At 38.0% G+C, this 16,440-nt stretch overlaps 1 protein-coding gene across 1 annotated transcript in view; it reads right to left on the bottom strand.

Annotated features, from left to right (window-relative positions):
* The window catches only part of LOC131155458 (uncharacterized), a 30,816-nt gene extending 14,827 nt beyond the window's left edge, over positions 1-15,989 (bottom strand). The window contains exons 1-2 of the mRNA XM_058108623.1: positions 15,773-15,989; positions 15,124-15,237 (exon numbers count right to left, since the gene is read on the bottom strand). Coding sequence (XP_057964606.1) covers positions 15,124-15,237; positions 15,773-15,878 — 220 coding nt within the window. The 5' untranslated portion in view covers positions 15,879-15,989. The remainder of the gene's footprint in view (positions 1-15,123; positions 15,238-15,772) is intronic.
* Between the last annotated feature and the right edge of the window lie 451 nt (positions 15,990-16,440).

The following is a 16,440-nucleotide window of genomic DNA, read 5'->3' as shown; positions in this document are numbered from 1 at the left end:
AGTCCTACGCGCCCTCGCTGCCAAGTTCCTCCACATCTACACCACCAGACCCCTCAATTTCATTGCCTAGAACTTGCCCGAAACCCTCTAATCCTCCCTCGCAAACCACGGCCAGCTATTTTTGCAGATCCTACGGCTAGACGTGGCGTTGAGTGAGATGGCGACACTACCTGAGAACTTCGCAGAGGAGGTGAAGGGAAAGAGGCTAATAGCGAAATGGTGTCCGTAGGAGAAGATGCGTTTGCACTCGGCAATGGGGGCCTCCTTGACACATACGGGGTGGAACTTAGTGTTGGAGAGCTTGGGGGCAAGGGTGCTACTGCTGTTGCGGTCAGTGCATGACAAACAGTAGATGAACAACATGTATGTGTGTGAAAGAGTAGCCCTGATTTTTGAAGGGCAAGTTAAGCATCTGTCATTGGAAGGGTGTGTGAATGCCCAAGGATCCAAATGTGGGGGGAAGTCTGTGACATTTTTCAAACCTCAGGGGAGATCCTTGTTTTTTTGACAAACCTCAAGAGAGGTTAGTGTCTTTTGCCCTAAAATTATTGATTACTATACTATTATTTCATATTAAATTAAATTAATTTTTATACTATGTAGAGACATAAATAACAAATTAGATTAATTTCAACTTTTATGTCTTCATATAACAAACATTACAATGATTTCAATTTTTAATCTATGCTAAATCAAAAACAAGAGGGGAATTTGCCATTCTATTTTCAATGTCAGCGCATTCCAATTACAGTCGCAAACCAAATGCCACATTTGTGTTGTAAAGGGTGTAGCCATTCCTTCAATGGCCCTTTTGTTCCTCTCCTTCCACATGACCCAAAAAATTGCAAAGGATCAAGGTCAAGGATGTTTTTCCTATCTATTTTTGTTCAATGCCTTTCCAAGACCATACTCTTGCTCCACAGCCTCTCATGTAACCTAGGACTAGCCAACAGAGCAATAGCCAAATCTAGAGATTTCTAATCCAAAGATAGTGCAACAGGGTGTGATCCCTAGATTCAGCATCTTATTTGCACAAAAAATATCTATCACCATGATTTCTCCCTTTTTCTGCACATTATCAGTGGAAAAGATTCATACTAGAACTATTTCTAGGCAAAAAAAAATGCGCAACTTCAGTTGGCATTAGTGTCTCCCAAGTAGCCCTCCAGGGGAAGTTAACACTGCTAGCACTAATTTTTGGTTGGTCCAACTCTAAATCTGGGGCAGTTCTCTAAAAAAAAAATGTCCCAAACTATTTCATTTTCTGAGTGAACATTGTGCAGATTCACCATTGCATCTTTAGTATAGGCCAAGTGTCATGGGGTGGCATAATCCCTTGATTTGCAAAATATGTGACAAAGACATAGCCATGCAGTGACAAGATTACAACAAGTCTATCCAAACATGCTCATCCGGATACATGAAAAACACACACAAATTCATTTAGTGGTCACATATTGTTGGCATAACAACCCTTGTCCCAACTAGGATGGTCACCCTGGACTCAGAAGCCATCAATTGAACTTGTGCTCACATCCCACAAGTGTTGAGGGTGCACAATACAATTCTCATGAGCATCTGCCACAGTGCCACTAAACATCCATAAGTTAGAGCTAGTGATAGCGGCAACCTATGTTGCTCAAGAAAGACATATGAATGGTCAACATCCCTCAATTGTCTAATCAATATAAGACAACACCCATCAAGGGTAAACCTAAGAGCCAAAAAGAATGTCCATCCCAACTTGTGGGCTGAGAGTGATGCGCAACAACATACTCCATGGTGTTGTCCATGTGGCTCCCCAAATCCCACACAAAAGTCCAAGACCCCTCAAGGACTTAAAGAGACCCGTCTCCAAGCCCTCTATGGGGTGCTCACTCAATACAAGACACTAGGGGTAGTGGATGCTCAGGTGTTTACCCTAAAGAATCAGCTTTCCATACCATTCTTGCTCTAGCATCAGGAAGCATCATTGGATCCGAAAAATCATTATTCCCTTAACCGAGAACACCACTTGAATATCTGTCTAGAAAAGCTATATAGTCTTCTACAACACAAAATACTTCCATCACATCTCTACAATCAAATCTGTATATTACAGAAGCTTCTAAGACAAATTCGCATAATCATCGCGCCCCTCCAAGGCTGCCCATGTCTTGCACATGTCACGAATGCAAGCACATAAGACCATGACACTAGGCAGAAAAATTCAAGGAGCTGAAACCTAGATAGGTAAAACAACAGCAGGTGCCATCCAAAAGAAGGTGTGTTGCTATTTCCAACTTCAAAGCGATGAAGGCGAAAAAGTCCTCTCGCCATGATTTTAAATCGCACTCGTGGGTAATCACGAGACACGAGAGACGCAGGTGTTACGTAATGAGAAGCGGGCATAACAGTCGTTAAATTTTTTCACTTATGCATAACCATGCCAAAATTGAAAAATAAGCATGAAATCCATTAATACATGGTTTTTAATGAATTTTGACTGCTTTTATTCAACCAGAAAATGCTTTTTAATAGGCAATATGATTTTTATATTAATTTTAGTGTGCTGTTTACAAAAAAAAAAAGTCATATTTTGTATATTTTGCACTACTTTAATGGGTGAAAAAAATGTAGAAATGTAATTAAAATGAAGAATCAATTAATTAGAGACATAAAATTAATAAAAATGAGTCAATACTCAATATACATACATGAATTTGAAAAATGATTGGTATCAATAGTTGAATACATGAATACAATATTACAAATTTACAACATAGCGCATGTCACCACCAAAAAGGATGACGTGGAGGGTCTTGATAATCTGCATCCCTATTTTTTCTTATTTTATGACTCTTATTTTATCAATTATTCTTCTAATTTTAAATATTTATTACATACAAAATAAAATATAATCTTTGGTAAGTAGTATTTATTTAAAATCTTCAAATAATTAAATTTTAAAATATTAGGTATTTCATCTATTAATAAAAGAAGAGTCATAAAATAAAATAAAAATATTAAGTACTTAAAAAAAATATATTTATTTTAAGACCATTAAATTTATTTCTCAAATCTAAGCAATTAGGAATTTGGGATTTTAGGTATTTATTCAGCCTAATTTAATTATTAAACTACCTAAGTCTCAAATCCTATCCCTAAACCTAACATAATATATAAATAACTACTTAAAATAACTAAAGCTAAACCTAATATAATATATAAACAATATAATATATAAATAAATACTAGTTTAAGAGTTCAAGTAAAAAGGTAAACAAAAGAGAGAAAAAAATACAAAAAGGAACCTGAAGATTCAAGAATCAAGAGAGAGACAGAGAGTGTGCTGGAGGTGGAGTCTCGAACCGCCCACACCAAGACTGGACGCTCGAAGACTAGAAGGGAGATGGGCTGGTGGCGACTAGTGAAGCTGCCGCAGGGCTGGCGGCAACTCACGGAGCTGCTGCAGGACTGGTGGCAACTCGTGAAGCTGCTACAAGGCTGCCCTGCAACTGCCGAACAGGCTAGGATAGGGCTTCAAGCCTCCGACTGCTCAAGGGGAGCAAAGAATCTAAGCCTTCGAAAGTTCAACTGCTCGAGGGGGGGAGATATTAGCCTTTGAACTTGAAGAAATTGAAGAAATGGAGGGGGAGTGTTGGCTGACTGCAAACAAAGGGTTCCTTCTTATTCTTCAGCTTCAAACAACAAATCAAAGGTACAATTTCTTGATTTCAGTCTTTGGAATGGTATATCTGTCAAGGGCGAGTGGTAGGGAGAGGGGGAAAGCAGGGAAATGTGAGAAAGTTGGGTGGATTTGACAGAGAAAAGCCGAATTGAAGTGTTGGCCGCTGTAATGGTCCGTAACAGACTGTAACGGTGCGTAATAGATCATAACAGCCATTACAAACTGTCACGGAAGCTTAACAGCCATTACGGCCGTGAATTTTTCTCCCCCCGCAATATGGGTCTGTAACGGCTTCAGCATCTCAATTTTCCGTTACATAACGGCGTAACGGTTGTTATTTAAAACCATGTCTCTCACCCTTGCTTCATCCATTTCCCAATTTGAGTCCCCCCCCCCCCTCCCCATTTTATAGGAATCTTTCTTTTTTCTTTTTAAATATCTTTCCTTTTAGTCGCTAAGGACGGAATGGGAAGAAGAGACATCAAGTTTGCTAGAGCTAGCAAACAAGAAATTCATTAAGGATAAGTCTTACACCTAATTTGTGAGGTACTTATGCTTCAAATCAGCAAGTTTTCTTTTAAAACTCTCGACAATGGGCTTTTAGACAACTGTCCTTGAACTTGGCCCAAAGAGGAAGTTCAAAGGCAAAGAATCCCACTAGCAACCCAAAATAACAGCCAAAAGATTGCAGTCAACCGCATACTCACTAGCAACATGGTTAGTTCACTCTTCCCCAAATTCACTTTCAAACCAAAATTGATTTGAAGCAAAGAAGGGTGCACCGGAGGTTGATTTGATTAGCCTCTGCCCCCACAAAAGATAATGTCGTTATCAGCAAACAAAAGATGAGAAACTTCCATTTCCCTTCCATTTCTTCCCACACTAAGCCCATTGATGAGCCTTTCCCCTGTGGCTTTTTGCAGTAAAAGACTAAGAAATCCATGACAGTGATGAAATAAAGGACATAAGGGATCTACTTGTCACAAACCTCTTGCAAATTGAAAATAAGGATGACCAATTATGTCACTTTTATTTCGCAGAATACATGGGATGGAAAGGACATGAAATAAAAAATTGGAAGGAAAATGTGTATAAATCTAAGTAACAAATTTGATTCCATTCTATCGATTCTATCAAACATGCACTTGTAAGAATGGAGGATGGCAATGATATATTGCTCAATCTAGTTGCCTTTACTTTTTTTAAAAGAAAAAACAGAGATAAAAACCCCAACATACAAGATCAAAAGTTGTATCCATGTTAAGATTACAAGCATTTCCTTTCATTTCTTCTTTTGATTGAGTTGGTGTCCACAATTTCTAAAGCAATTAAAGCATGATGGGGCTACCCAATAAATTTTGAATTGCTTTTTTGAGCCTCAAGGCAAGCACTTGGAGATGAGTTTGTAAGCACTTCTCACTAAGCTAAGAGGGTGTAGATTTTAATATTGACAATATTAAAGACCCCGCCCTTGTTAAGGATCAGGCAACCACAAAGTAGAATAAATATTGCAAACAAATTTTCTAGAAACGTGAAAATCTTCGAAGACCTTAACAATGTCAAGTTTTTAAGTACCTCTTGGTTAGCTTGGGAAAAATCCATTCATGAAGCCCAGCCTAGAGCTTTATCCCCGTTACAATTATTCAAGGCCAAAGGATTTTCCTTTTTAGGGAAGGGCTTTCAAGCCACAATAGAGTAGAGTTGTCAATTTGGCTAATACCCTTAACTTGACATCTCCATGTAGATGACTTGGAGTGAAGATTCTTAATGAAATTATGAATGCCTTCCTTAAGATCCCCTTCCTATTCTAGGATCTTCCCATCAAATTCGAATTTATTCATAACATCAATATATCTTGTATCAGCCCTAGACTTTTTTTTTTTCAAGTGATTTCTTCCATATGAATGGGATAGAACCCCTACTATGTGAGAATTAGCCTTCGATTTCTTCCATATGAGCAGGATAGAACTCCTCTTTTATGAGCATTAGCCTTATTTCTTTTTCTTAGTGAAACCTTGGGTATTCCACTTTTTCATCCAGCTAATAAAACTTCCCAAAAATAAAAAATAAAAAATAAATCTTTCTTAAAGTGAATAATATCTTGTCCATATTCCACCTTTTAGTTTTTATTTTAGCTTCATCAACTTAGAAGTAATCACATGGCTAGCAAAGCCTTCAAATTGAAAGTGTGTTGACAGTTATTTTAGTTATTTAGCATTATTAGTGCGTTATTGTTATGTTAATAAATGAGAGTTAGTAAGGGTATTGGGGTTATTGGTATGTACTTGACATATATTATAAATAGAGGGAGAGACCTATTGTGATTAGGTCTTCCATTTTACCAAATTATTCAACATCATATCAGAGCATGATTCTAAGACCTAAACCCTAATTGTCACAGCCATCATCAAAACCAAAGCCTAAAACCTTAAATTCGCTGCAGGTCTACCATCATAGAAGAATTTCCAGCAACACCATATCCCTGAAAAAGAGCCAGAAGCTGCTGGAAGCCAGAGCAGTCGCTGGAATGTTCCTGGGCGACAACGCTAGTTGAAGAACGCACAAAACCACTATAGATTTTGCAAAAACAACACCATAATCACCCGCAGACACTGCCGATCTGTCCCCCACTGAAATCCCATCTCCAGAACTTCTCCAATGCACCCTCACGGGCCGGTCAAAGGCAGCTAGGGCCGACTCCACACACTGGCACGTGAAGCTCATCCAACAGTACTTGAATCCCTATATGAACATATTATTGAAGTTTTTCATGATGCTTTTTGTCAAAAGATCTCACCTTTTTTACGTGCTAATGTGTGGCACCTGGGGAATGGTTGTTTGATGCTTCCCAAAGCTGTTTGTCGATGATTATTGAGTTTATTGGGGTCTGAAATAGTGAAATTTGCTGCATTTGTTTTTTGTTCGTTCGCCATGTGCTTGTGATTTTCATTAGTTGCCGAAGTTTTTGTGCGTTGGGATGGAATTGGTGAAATCCAAGAACATGTTGTTCACTGCGTATTTCTGATCTGCTGCTCTATCAAGGTGGTAAGATGGAGTCCTTAAATCGCAAAAGTGTATTTCCCTTGTCGGTCACTTGTTTGAGTGAACATATTACAAATCTACCTCAAGTTTGGTCCACTACTGTTGTTAAGGGGAAAGGAACAGTAAGGCCTACTCCCTCCATCTTCCTTTCTTCTGTTTTGTACACTTTTAAATCCCCCTTCAATCTCATGTTTGTTAGTAAAATTACTAAGTCACTAAATCATTCAATAACATTTTTTCCTAATTCTGCTCTTATTCAAGATTTCAAGACTAGGAAGAAGATTGGCAAAGGATGTGAGGTTGGTGGACATTACTACTTTGAGTCACTCTCTTCTCCTACCGGCTGCCACACCACATCAAATCAATTGTCGCTTTGGTCATCCATCATTGGACAAGTTAAAACAGCTAGTTCTGTCCTTGAGTTTCATGTCTAACCTTGAATGTGAGTCTTGTCAATTAGGAAAGCATCATCGTGTTTCCTTTGCCTCCCGAGTCAATAAAAGAGTCACTAACCGTTTTATGTTAGTCCATTCCAATGTTTGGGTTCTCCTAGTCGTGTCATGTCAAAGTTGGGGTTTCGGTACTTTGTTACATTTGTTGATAACTACTCTAGAATGACTAGGTTGTATTTAATGAAATACTGTTCTATGTTGTTTAATATCTTTTGTGCCTTCTTTTCTTAAATAAAGACTCAGCTTAATATGTCAGTCAGAATACTTTGTAGTGAAAATGCTTTGTATTTAATGAAATACTGTTCTATGTTGTTTAATATCTTTTGTGCCTTCTTTTCTTAAATAAAGACTCAGCTTAATATGTCAGTCATAATACTTTGTAGTGAAAATGCTAAGGAGTACTTCAGACTCAATTCAATACCTATATGACTAATTCTAGCATGATCCATCAGTCATCTTATGCCCACACTCCATAACAAAATGGAGTTGTAAAGTAGAAAAATAGACATTCTCAAAGTCACTCAAAACTTACCGTATCAAATGAATGTCCCCAAAGTTTTTTGGAGTGATGTTGTGCTCACGGTTTCCTCTCTCTCATTAATAAAATGCCATGTTTTTTTCTTGGTGGTAAGATCCCATATTCAATCATCTTCCCTAAGGCTCCTTTGTTCTACCTTCCTTCTCGTATATTTGGCTATATGTCCTTCATTCATTAGTTAAATCTAGGAGGGAATAAGTTGGATTCTCATGCTATCAAATGTATTTTTCTAGGTTATTTCTATACTCAAAAAGGATATTGATGTTATAGCCATGCTTTACATCAATTTTTTGTCTTTGTTGATGTCATCTTTCTTTAGTCTACAGTCTACACCAAACGATTTTGATTCCTTGAGTTTTGTTGACCTTGATGAGCCCCTTCCTCTGCCTAGCCTTCCCAATCCTAACCTATTTTCTCCTCCCAATCCTCCTCCATCTTCATTCAATTTAAGTCCTTCTCGTCACTTGGTTCGTCCTAATTTGCAAATGTACACACAGCGACATAAAGGAGGAGAGCTTCCTCCAAATTCCACTTCCACGCCTCTAGTTCCCTCATCATCAGATCTTATTTCCTAAGTGGTTGATCCTCCTATTGTTGTTTGAAAAGGTAAATGCACTTGTACCCAACATCCAATCTCTAATTTTGTTTGTTATGATTTCTTGTCACCCTCATACTATTGTCTTGTTAGTGCTCTGTCTTTTGTTGCTTTTCCAAAGTTTATTTTTCAAGCCCTGTCCCATTCTGGTGGAGGAATGCGACGTTAGAAGAGATGCATGTGCTATAGGATAAGGATACTTCGGAGTTGGTACCTCTTCCTCCTAAGAAGTCTATTTTATTGTTGTTGGGTGTACACTGTGAAGGTCAATCCAGGTGGTTTCGTGCCTTGTGCTAAGGGATATACCGAGGCATACGGCTTGGACTATTTAGACACATCCTCCCCTATCACCAAACTTGCCTTAGTACAATTTTTCATCTCCTTAGCCACCCCTTATCACTAGCCTCTACATCAATTAGATGTGAAGAATGCTTTCCTATATGTTGATCTTCACGAGGAAGTAATATGGAGCAACACCTTGGTTTATTGCTCATGGGGAGTTAGGCTCAGTTTGTTAGCCCAAGAAGTCCTTATGAGGTTTAAAGCAGTCTTCTAATGCATGGTTTGGTCGATTCAATGTTGTAGTAGTTGATTTTGGCTTTGACGGTGTGCAGGGCATCATTTTGTATTTTATCGTCATACCTCATCTGACAAGATCCCGCTTATTGTGTATGTGGATGATATGGTGAGTGTTGGCAGCATCAAGGATCTGCAGCCAGGGGGAGATTAGAAGAAATTGAAGAGAGGAAGGAAGAGGAAGGGAGGAAAGAGGAGATACAAGGGGCAAGGGGAAACTTGTGTTCACTTCTCAAAATCAAATTCAATGATAACTGTCTACAACATGGCTTTCACACACTATTTACAAGAAAGTCTCTTCACATGAAACTACACATATACTCCTAGAACTACATTACATTACAAACATAATCTTAGAATACACAAATACTACAAACAAGCCCCCAAAATACACATAATACAATCTTTATTAAACTGAACACATAAAAACTACAAACTAAGCCCAACAATCCTTGATCCAATTCTTCTTAAGTATTTTCCAACAAGGATCTTCCCAAAGTCTTGCTTCTTGTCCTTCTTAAGTCTATGATGCTTCTTATCCTGCAAGAAGCAAACTTGGATTCTTCAAAAGCCAGCGCTTCAATGATACAAGAAACCACGATTCTTTGGCAGCAACATAGACTTGAATTGAGAGTTAGCATCAATAAACACATCGAGAATAACAAACTCAACAATAGGAATGTCTGCAAGACTTTCGATGTCTTCAAACACATTCACTGCCTTTCTTGTAGTGTCTTCAAGTTGAGTAACTTTGACATAATCACCAATCTCATATTCTTTGTCCTGATTGGTTGGTCGAGCAGCTTCAAAATAATTTTCTTTCCCTTATAGTGGAAGACAAGTGCTCTCAAGTCCTTGAATCACACCCAAATTATCTAATCAATGAGAACCAAGGAGTACATGGCCAATAGTCATGGGAATGATATCACACCAAACATTATCAAAATAGTCACCCATTTGGAAATTAACCAAACATCTTTCACAAACATGTATGGTAGTGTTATCAATCCAAGATATCTTATAAGGCTCTGGGTGAGGTTTTGGATGAAGTTGCGTACAAGTGACTCCATTTCTACAAACCACATTCATAGGACATTTTACATCAATTATGAATTTGCAAACATTTTCTCCACACGAAAGAAAGGTATGGAATGGCTTGATATTATGCCCATGTATGACAAAAGCCATTCAGTTTTCTAATGAGCTGTCACCATAATGCCAGACTTATTTATATATATATACTGCAACCATATATCACCAAAAGCCCTTAACACAATTGCCCTCAATTCTTAATCTGCTCTTGCAAAACCACAAATTAGACTCCTAATTTTCATGAACTATCTTCAATTCCCCTTTGATCTTGAGTGTTATCCAGAAATGAAACAAATTTATATAGAAAAATCACAAAATGCAGCAATTGAACCTGGTTTCCAATGCTGGCAGCGACAATTTTTTTGCTTTTGTAGCAAATTATCACGCTTGCTTGCAAAATAGAAGATCCACAATCAAAATACTTGTTGCAAGTCAAAATACTGCGGAGAAAACTCAAAATATTCTCGCAAAACTGTAACCAGGAGAAGACTCCAGCAGATTCCACTCACAATCACCGGCGCGTGGGGCGTGTGCACCGCTAGCAAGGGGTCGGTCCTTTGGCAATGATATTTCAGGCGACGGAAGATCAAGGGGTGGATGTTGCAGTGGTAGTGGCAGTATGAAGAAAAGAGCAAAGGAAACTATGATTTCTAGAAGGCCAACAGCTGGAGAAGGTTTGGCCGGCACGTGGAGGCCCTCCAGTGGTCGAACAGTGACAAAATTTTAAGGAAAAAAGTTTTGTGGGGTTCTAATTTTGATGGTGTGGGAGGTGTTGTGAGAATATTCCAGGAACGGGATGTTCAAAATCAAGGCGACACAATAGGAATTTTCTGAAAAGTTCATAACTGCTTTTTGGTGTGTTTTTTTTTTTTTTTTTTTTCCTTTTAAACCAAAACCTCATAACAGAGGTGATGAGATTAGAGACTAACATTGAGGGAGAGTGATTAATGAAGATAATGAAAGATGAAAGAAGAAAGAGAATTTCAGAATTTTAGATTGCAGAAGACAAGAAGAAGGAAGAAGAAGGGAGAAGGAAAGAGAGGAGGGTAAAACTGTTGCAGGCAGAGTACTGGGTTAAAGACGCAGCAGAAAATAGAGGGAAGGAGCTGCTGGATGGCAAAGAAGAACAGAGAAAGAATGGAGAAGGCAGAACAGAACAGAACAGAGCAGAGATGGGGGAAGAAGGGAATAAGAAGGAAGAAGAAGAAAAGAGAAGAAGAGTGATAGGGAAAATGGGGGAATGAAACAGAAGAACAGACATCGATATTGGGCTTTGATACCAAATTATGCAGGGGCAGCATCAAGGATCTGCAGCCATGGGGGAGATAAAAAAAAATTGAAGAAAGGGAGGGAAAGGGAGGAGAGAGGAGTAACAAGGGGAAGCTCACATTCACTTCTCAAATTAAAATTCAACAAACTGTCTACAACATTGCTTTCACACACTATTTTAAAGAAAGCCTCTTCCAAATACAAATAATACTATCTTAATTAAGAAAACCACATAATAAACTACTAACTAAACCCTACTAACTAAACCCAACAATCCTTGATCCAATTCATCTTAAGTATTCTCCAACAAGGATCTTCCCAAGGTCTTGCTTCTTGTCCCCTACATCACCAGTGATGAAGATCAAGGTATCCAGAGCCTAAAGCATTTCCTGCAGACTGAGTTTTAGACCAAGGATTTGACTATTAAAGTACTTCTTGGGTATAGAAGTATTGAGATCTCATATAGTAACTTTCTTGTCACAAAGGAAGTATGTTCTTGATCTTTTAGATGAGATTGGGATGTTGGGATCAAAAACCGTTGATACACCTATGGATCCTAACAATAAGCTAGTGTAGATAAGGGTGATTTGTAGCCTAACCCAAGACAATATTAGAGACTTCTAGAAAAGATGCATCATCTCACGGTCATTCAACCGGATATATCTTTCGTGACAAGTGTTGTGAGTCAATTTCTTGATTATTCGAGAACAAATCACTAGATGCAGTAATTTGCATCTTGATATATTCTCAAAAAGTTCACTTGGGAGAGGCATCTTAGATTAGGATCAAGGTCACACCCATATTCAAGAAAAAACTTATGCAGATTGAGCCAAGTCACATTCTGACAGAAGATTCACAACCAGGTATTGTATTTTTATTGGTGGTAATTTGGTTCTTGGAGGAGTAAGAAACAAACTGTGGTGGTCAAATCAAGTGTTGAGTTAGAGTATGGGCCATGGCTTACACTATATGTAAACTTGTTTGGTTGAAGAACATGTTAGAAGAACTAGGTTTTCCACATTCTCAATCTATGGAGTTGACGTGGGATAATCAAGTTACCATTCAAATTGCTTCCAACCTAGTCCTCCATAAGCGGGCAAAACACATTGAAGTTAATTGCCACTTTGTTTGATAGAAACTTGTGCAAAAGCTCATTACCACCACTCACATGAAGTTTGACTAGCAACTTGCTGATTTATTTACTAAAGCCTTGGGGGGTGCTCATGTTAAATTCATTTGTGACACGTAGGAGCATACGATATATATGCTTCATCTTGAGAGGGAGTGTTGATGGCTATTTTAGTCATTTAGCTTAGTGTTATGTTAATAAATGAGAGTTGGTAAGGGTATTGTGGTCATTGGTATCCACTTAACATATTACAGATTGAAGGAGAGACCTATCATTGTGATTAGGTCTTCCCTTTTACTGAATTACTCAACAATTAGATTGCCACAATTTGATATAATCACTAAAGATTTAATGTTCGAGCCACATTTTTTAAGTTAAAGACAGTTGGACCCTAGCTTATTCCTCCTATACACAAGAGAGTAGGACCCAAGAGTGTAGGGAAGTGATTAGAGATAAGCCTTGAGAGAGGGATTTAAAGGACTTTAGGAAAGTGCTCCTCCCATCCTACAAAAATTAGTAATTCGTCGATTCTTGAGAATGAAAGGGTCTCTTAGGCCAGCTATACTTTATGCCAATAAGAGGGAGATCAATAAGAGCATTCCCTCTAAGAACGCCCTTATACTGCATTTTTACAAGTTCTCTTGCTCCATATGTGAGGGAAAAGCATGTTTAGATCACCCCCATAGCCAAGGGAACATCCCACTAAAGTCTAGTTTCAAAGTTCACTCAAAGTAGTTGCTTAGAGGGTCTTTCACCAGGTCCATAAGCTTAGAAAAAAAATCCAAGAGAATTATTGTTCACCACATCACTGAATAAATAGGAAATGAAAAAAAGTTTATGCTCTCAGTCAATCCTCTCTTGGTAGAATCAATAACTAACAGCACTACCTACAACCAAACGTTTTTGTTCCTCATAGGCTCACACACAACTAATGAACCTCCTGTCAATAGCCTCCAATTTAGTTCACCATAAAGCATTTTTACTCTTTGAATAGTGAATAATACAATTAGAAACTAATCCTTGAACTGCTCATCGCCATAGTCCAAACACTCTAGCTCGTCTAATCCTCATGAATAAAATCAATGGGCTTGCAATTGGATAATGGCTAAGTTGGGGACAAATGCTTGTCTATTGTGTTATCAAAAGGAGTTTCCGACCCTTCCAAAGCAAACTTTCCCAAGTCCCTAGGTGAATTGTTGACTTTATTTGGTAGGTTGAAAGAACAATTTTCTTCTCCTAGATTTATTTCTCCATGTTCATGCCCTCAACATCTTGGAAGTCCAAGCCTGAATTTTGTGCTAAGGATTTTCATGATTTTAAGGCATCCAGCTCGATAAAAATCGTGATTGAGGCTTATGAAGCAACCAACAACTCCAACTGAAGGGGTAATACGAAAGTGGGCTTCAAAACTAAAACGAGACCTCTAGAGGTATAGTGCTCTTATCTTTAGGGAAGAAGTCAAATAGGCTTGATTTTGAGCCTGGGCAAGCTAGAGATGGATAAGAGCCCAAATTAAGTCCCATCCAAAGTTCCTTGAAGCTTCTAAAAGCTTTGGGCCTAGAGATGACCAACCCACTCCTCTTAAATTTGAAAGTCCTTCAAGACAACTATCAACAACCAATCGGACCTTGCTTCACCGCAAGTGTAAACAAGTTTGTGGGTTCAATCACCTTCTCCATGGGATCGGTCGACTTCATTCCTTCGCTTGACAAGGGACTATACCTAATGGATGTGTTGATATAGTTTCTACAAGGGACAAGATATAACCACAAAACTTTATGTGACTTAGTCCATTCATGAGGTGGTGATGCCATAGCCATTGAAGGGGGTGAGACTACCATGTATGTGGCATTAGTATGGAGCCACTCAATTAATAGCCTTCCAATTGATGTTAGGTAGAACCTGTTGATCAAATTTTCAATGGCATTTGAGATTTCCCTTTTGAGCCAAAACCGTTTGGTGAGGCAATGGATCTCCTTTCAATTGACTTGATTTATGACTGCAATGTACCTATTGAAATTGTTCCTCTCTAGAACAACAAAGTTTTTCTCCATTTGTCTTCCTTTCCAACCAAGTGTGAGGTGTACTTTAGCCTAGAACTACGGCCACAAATTTAGAACTGTCAACCTTGTCCACCTCCATGAAGATAGAAATTCTATGACCCCTGCTATAATCTGTAAGTCCATGTAGGTTGACGAGCTAACGTTCTCAACATCTAGCACAATGTCACAAGATTTTCTATCTATCACTGTTTCTCCAAAACCTTTGAAACTCGTAGAGCTACCCTATGCTTGGCCTTGATCTCGCCGCTACTCGAGCTCAACAAATAATCCTTCCTGGAGAGAACCCTACCAACATCAAAATAAATTATAGCCTCTCAAAAGTTTTAGTAAAAGGCAGCACATATTTCTCCTACAACATCACTCTTAAGCGGGAACAAAGGTGGTTATCATTTATGCATGTTGTTCCAAGTTTTAATGGCTTCAACAATCCCAAAAACATAGAAGATTCATTGCTACTTCATCTAACAGAAAGTGGTAGTAAGGTCATGTGCATAGTCTCCTACAGTGGGATAATTCAAATCACCCAACACTTCTAAGAAACAGAAAATATCTAGGGATTAGAGCTTAAGGTGAGGAGCATCAAATCCAAAGAACAAATTTTCCATTGATCATCAACGACTATTTTAAATAATCAAATATAATAAATACAACCACAACATTCAATTGTTTATTGGCAGAAAACAAACAAGGATGTTACCACAATAGCAGCCAGCGACTATGGCAAAATTAGCAGCATAGGTTGCAGTAATGTTTGCAATGCCATGGACTTTCCTATGCTTAGATAACAATCCAACTCCTCCACCAACAACTCCTGCATCCAAAAACCTAAGGCATATAAAATAAAAAGAAATAGCTAAAGAATGTAAATAAAAACAATAATTATCGTTAATCAAGACTAAAGATTTGGAAGTGCTTTTCTTGCTTCTGAAAGCAAAAATGTGGACTCGGCTCTTAAAAGCAATGAAACTACGTCACAAGTATATAAAGCAAGCACCAACACGACTCAGAATGGACACTGATCTGAAATTAAAGAATGTTACAATCTCATCATGTGGCAGATTTTGTTTCAACCAAAAAAAACAGAACAACATACTTGTAGAATATCTGATAGTAAAATGAAATATATCAGAAACCAAACTTCATTTCGAATCACTTCTCATTTTTCGACTAACAGCTCGGATATTGAGAAAATGGAAGAAAATACAAACATAAAATCCTGTGCTTGCGAAAAGAAAATCAAAAAATTTTCATCTCCTACACTTTCTACACGTCATTGGGAACTAAAGAGAGTGATTTTGAGAAATTGAACAAAATGAACTAGGTATTAGAGAGAGCGGGGGAGAGACCTGCGAGAATAGTCGGTATGATGATGCGCTCTTTCCAAACCTCGGAGGGAGACGAAGCAGAAGAAGCGGAAGACGAAGGTTCTGAGGTTTTACTGCGTGAAGCCATTGCAACACGAGATTTCTGTTCAGTGATGGGTCGTTCAGTAGAAGCTCCGCGCTCCGACCGGACCGACAAGAAAAACGTAAGACGGTAAAGCGTGCATTTGACGCTCCGTTTTCTTGTAATTTCCACTAGTTGTTTAACAAACTTATGTACTCAATGATTTTAGTGCGGTCACTTTTTTTTTTTTTTTTGGGATAATTTTTAAAAATTTTAAAAGTTATAATCCCTTCAATTTATTTAACAAAAAAAATATTTTTTATTAGATACATATGTTTTTTTTTAATTTTTCATGTAATGAAACGTGTATGAGCTTTTTGCAACCTAATTCTTATTTAGGTGTGTGCATGAATATCCACGACCTCCACACTCTGTTATTGACGACTACAAATTCAAGGTGTCTAACTCTTGAAATCAATCTCATTGTTATTTTTTGAACATATATTCACAAGATTCTTAATTTTGAAAGACTTTTTTTTTATTATTTTGAAAGATTTGTCAATTCAAGATCAAAACCCCTTGAGGACAATCCTTTTCTATTATTAGACTTGCCAGTTCGGAGTCATGA

Source organism: Malania oleifera, chromosome 5, assembly GCF_029873635.1.
Source record: "Malania oleifera isolate guangnan ecotype guangnan chromosome 5, ASM2987363v1, whole genome shotgun sequence".
Classification (NCBI taxonomy): domain Eukaryota; kingdom Viridiplantae; phylum Streptophyta; class Magnoliopsida; order Santalales; family Ximeniaceae; genus Malania; species Malania oleifera.
Note: the sequence above shows the minus strand (reverse complement) of the source record. Positions and strands in the feature narration are given on the sequence as shown.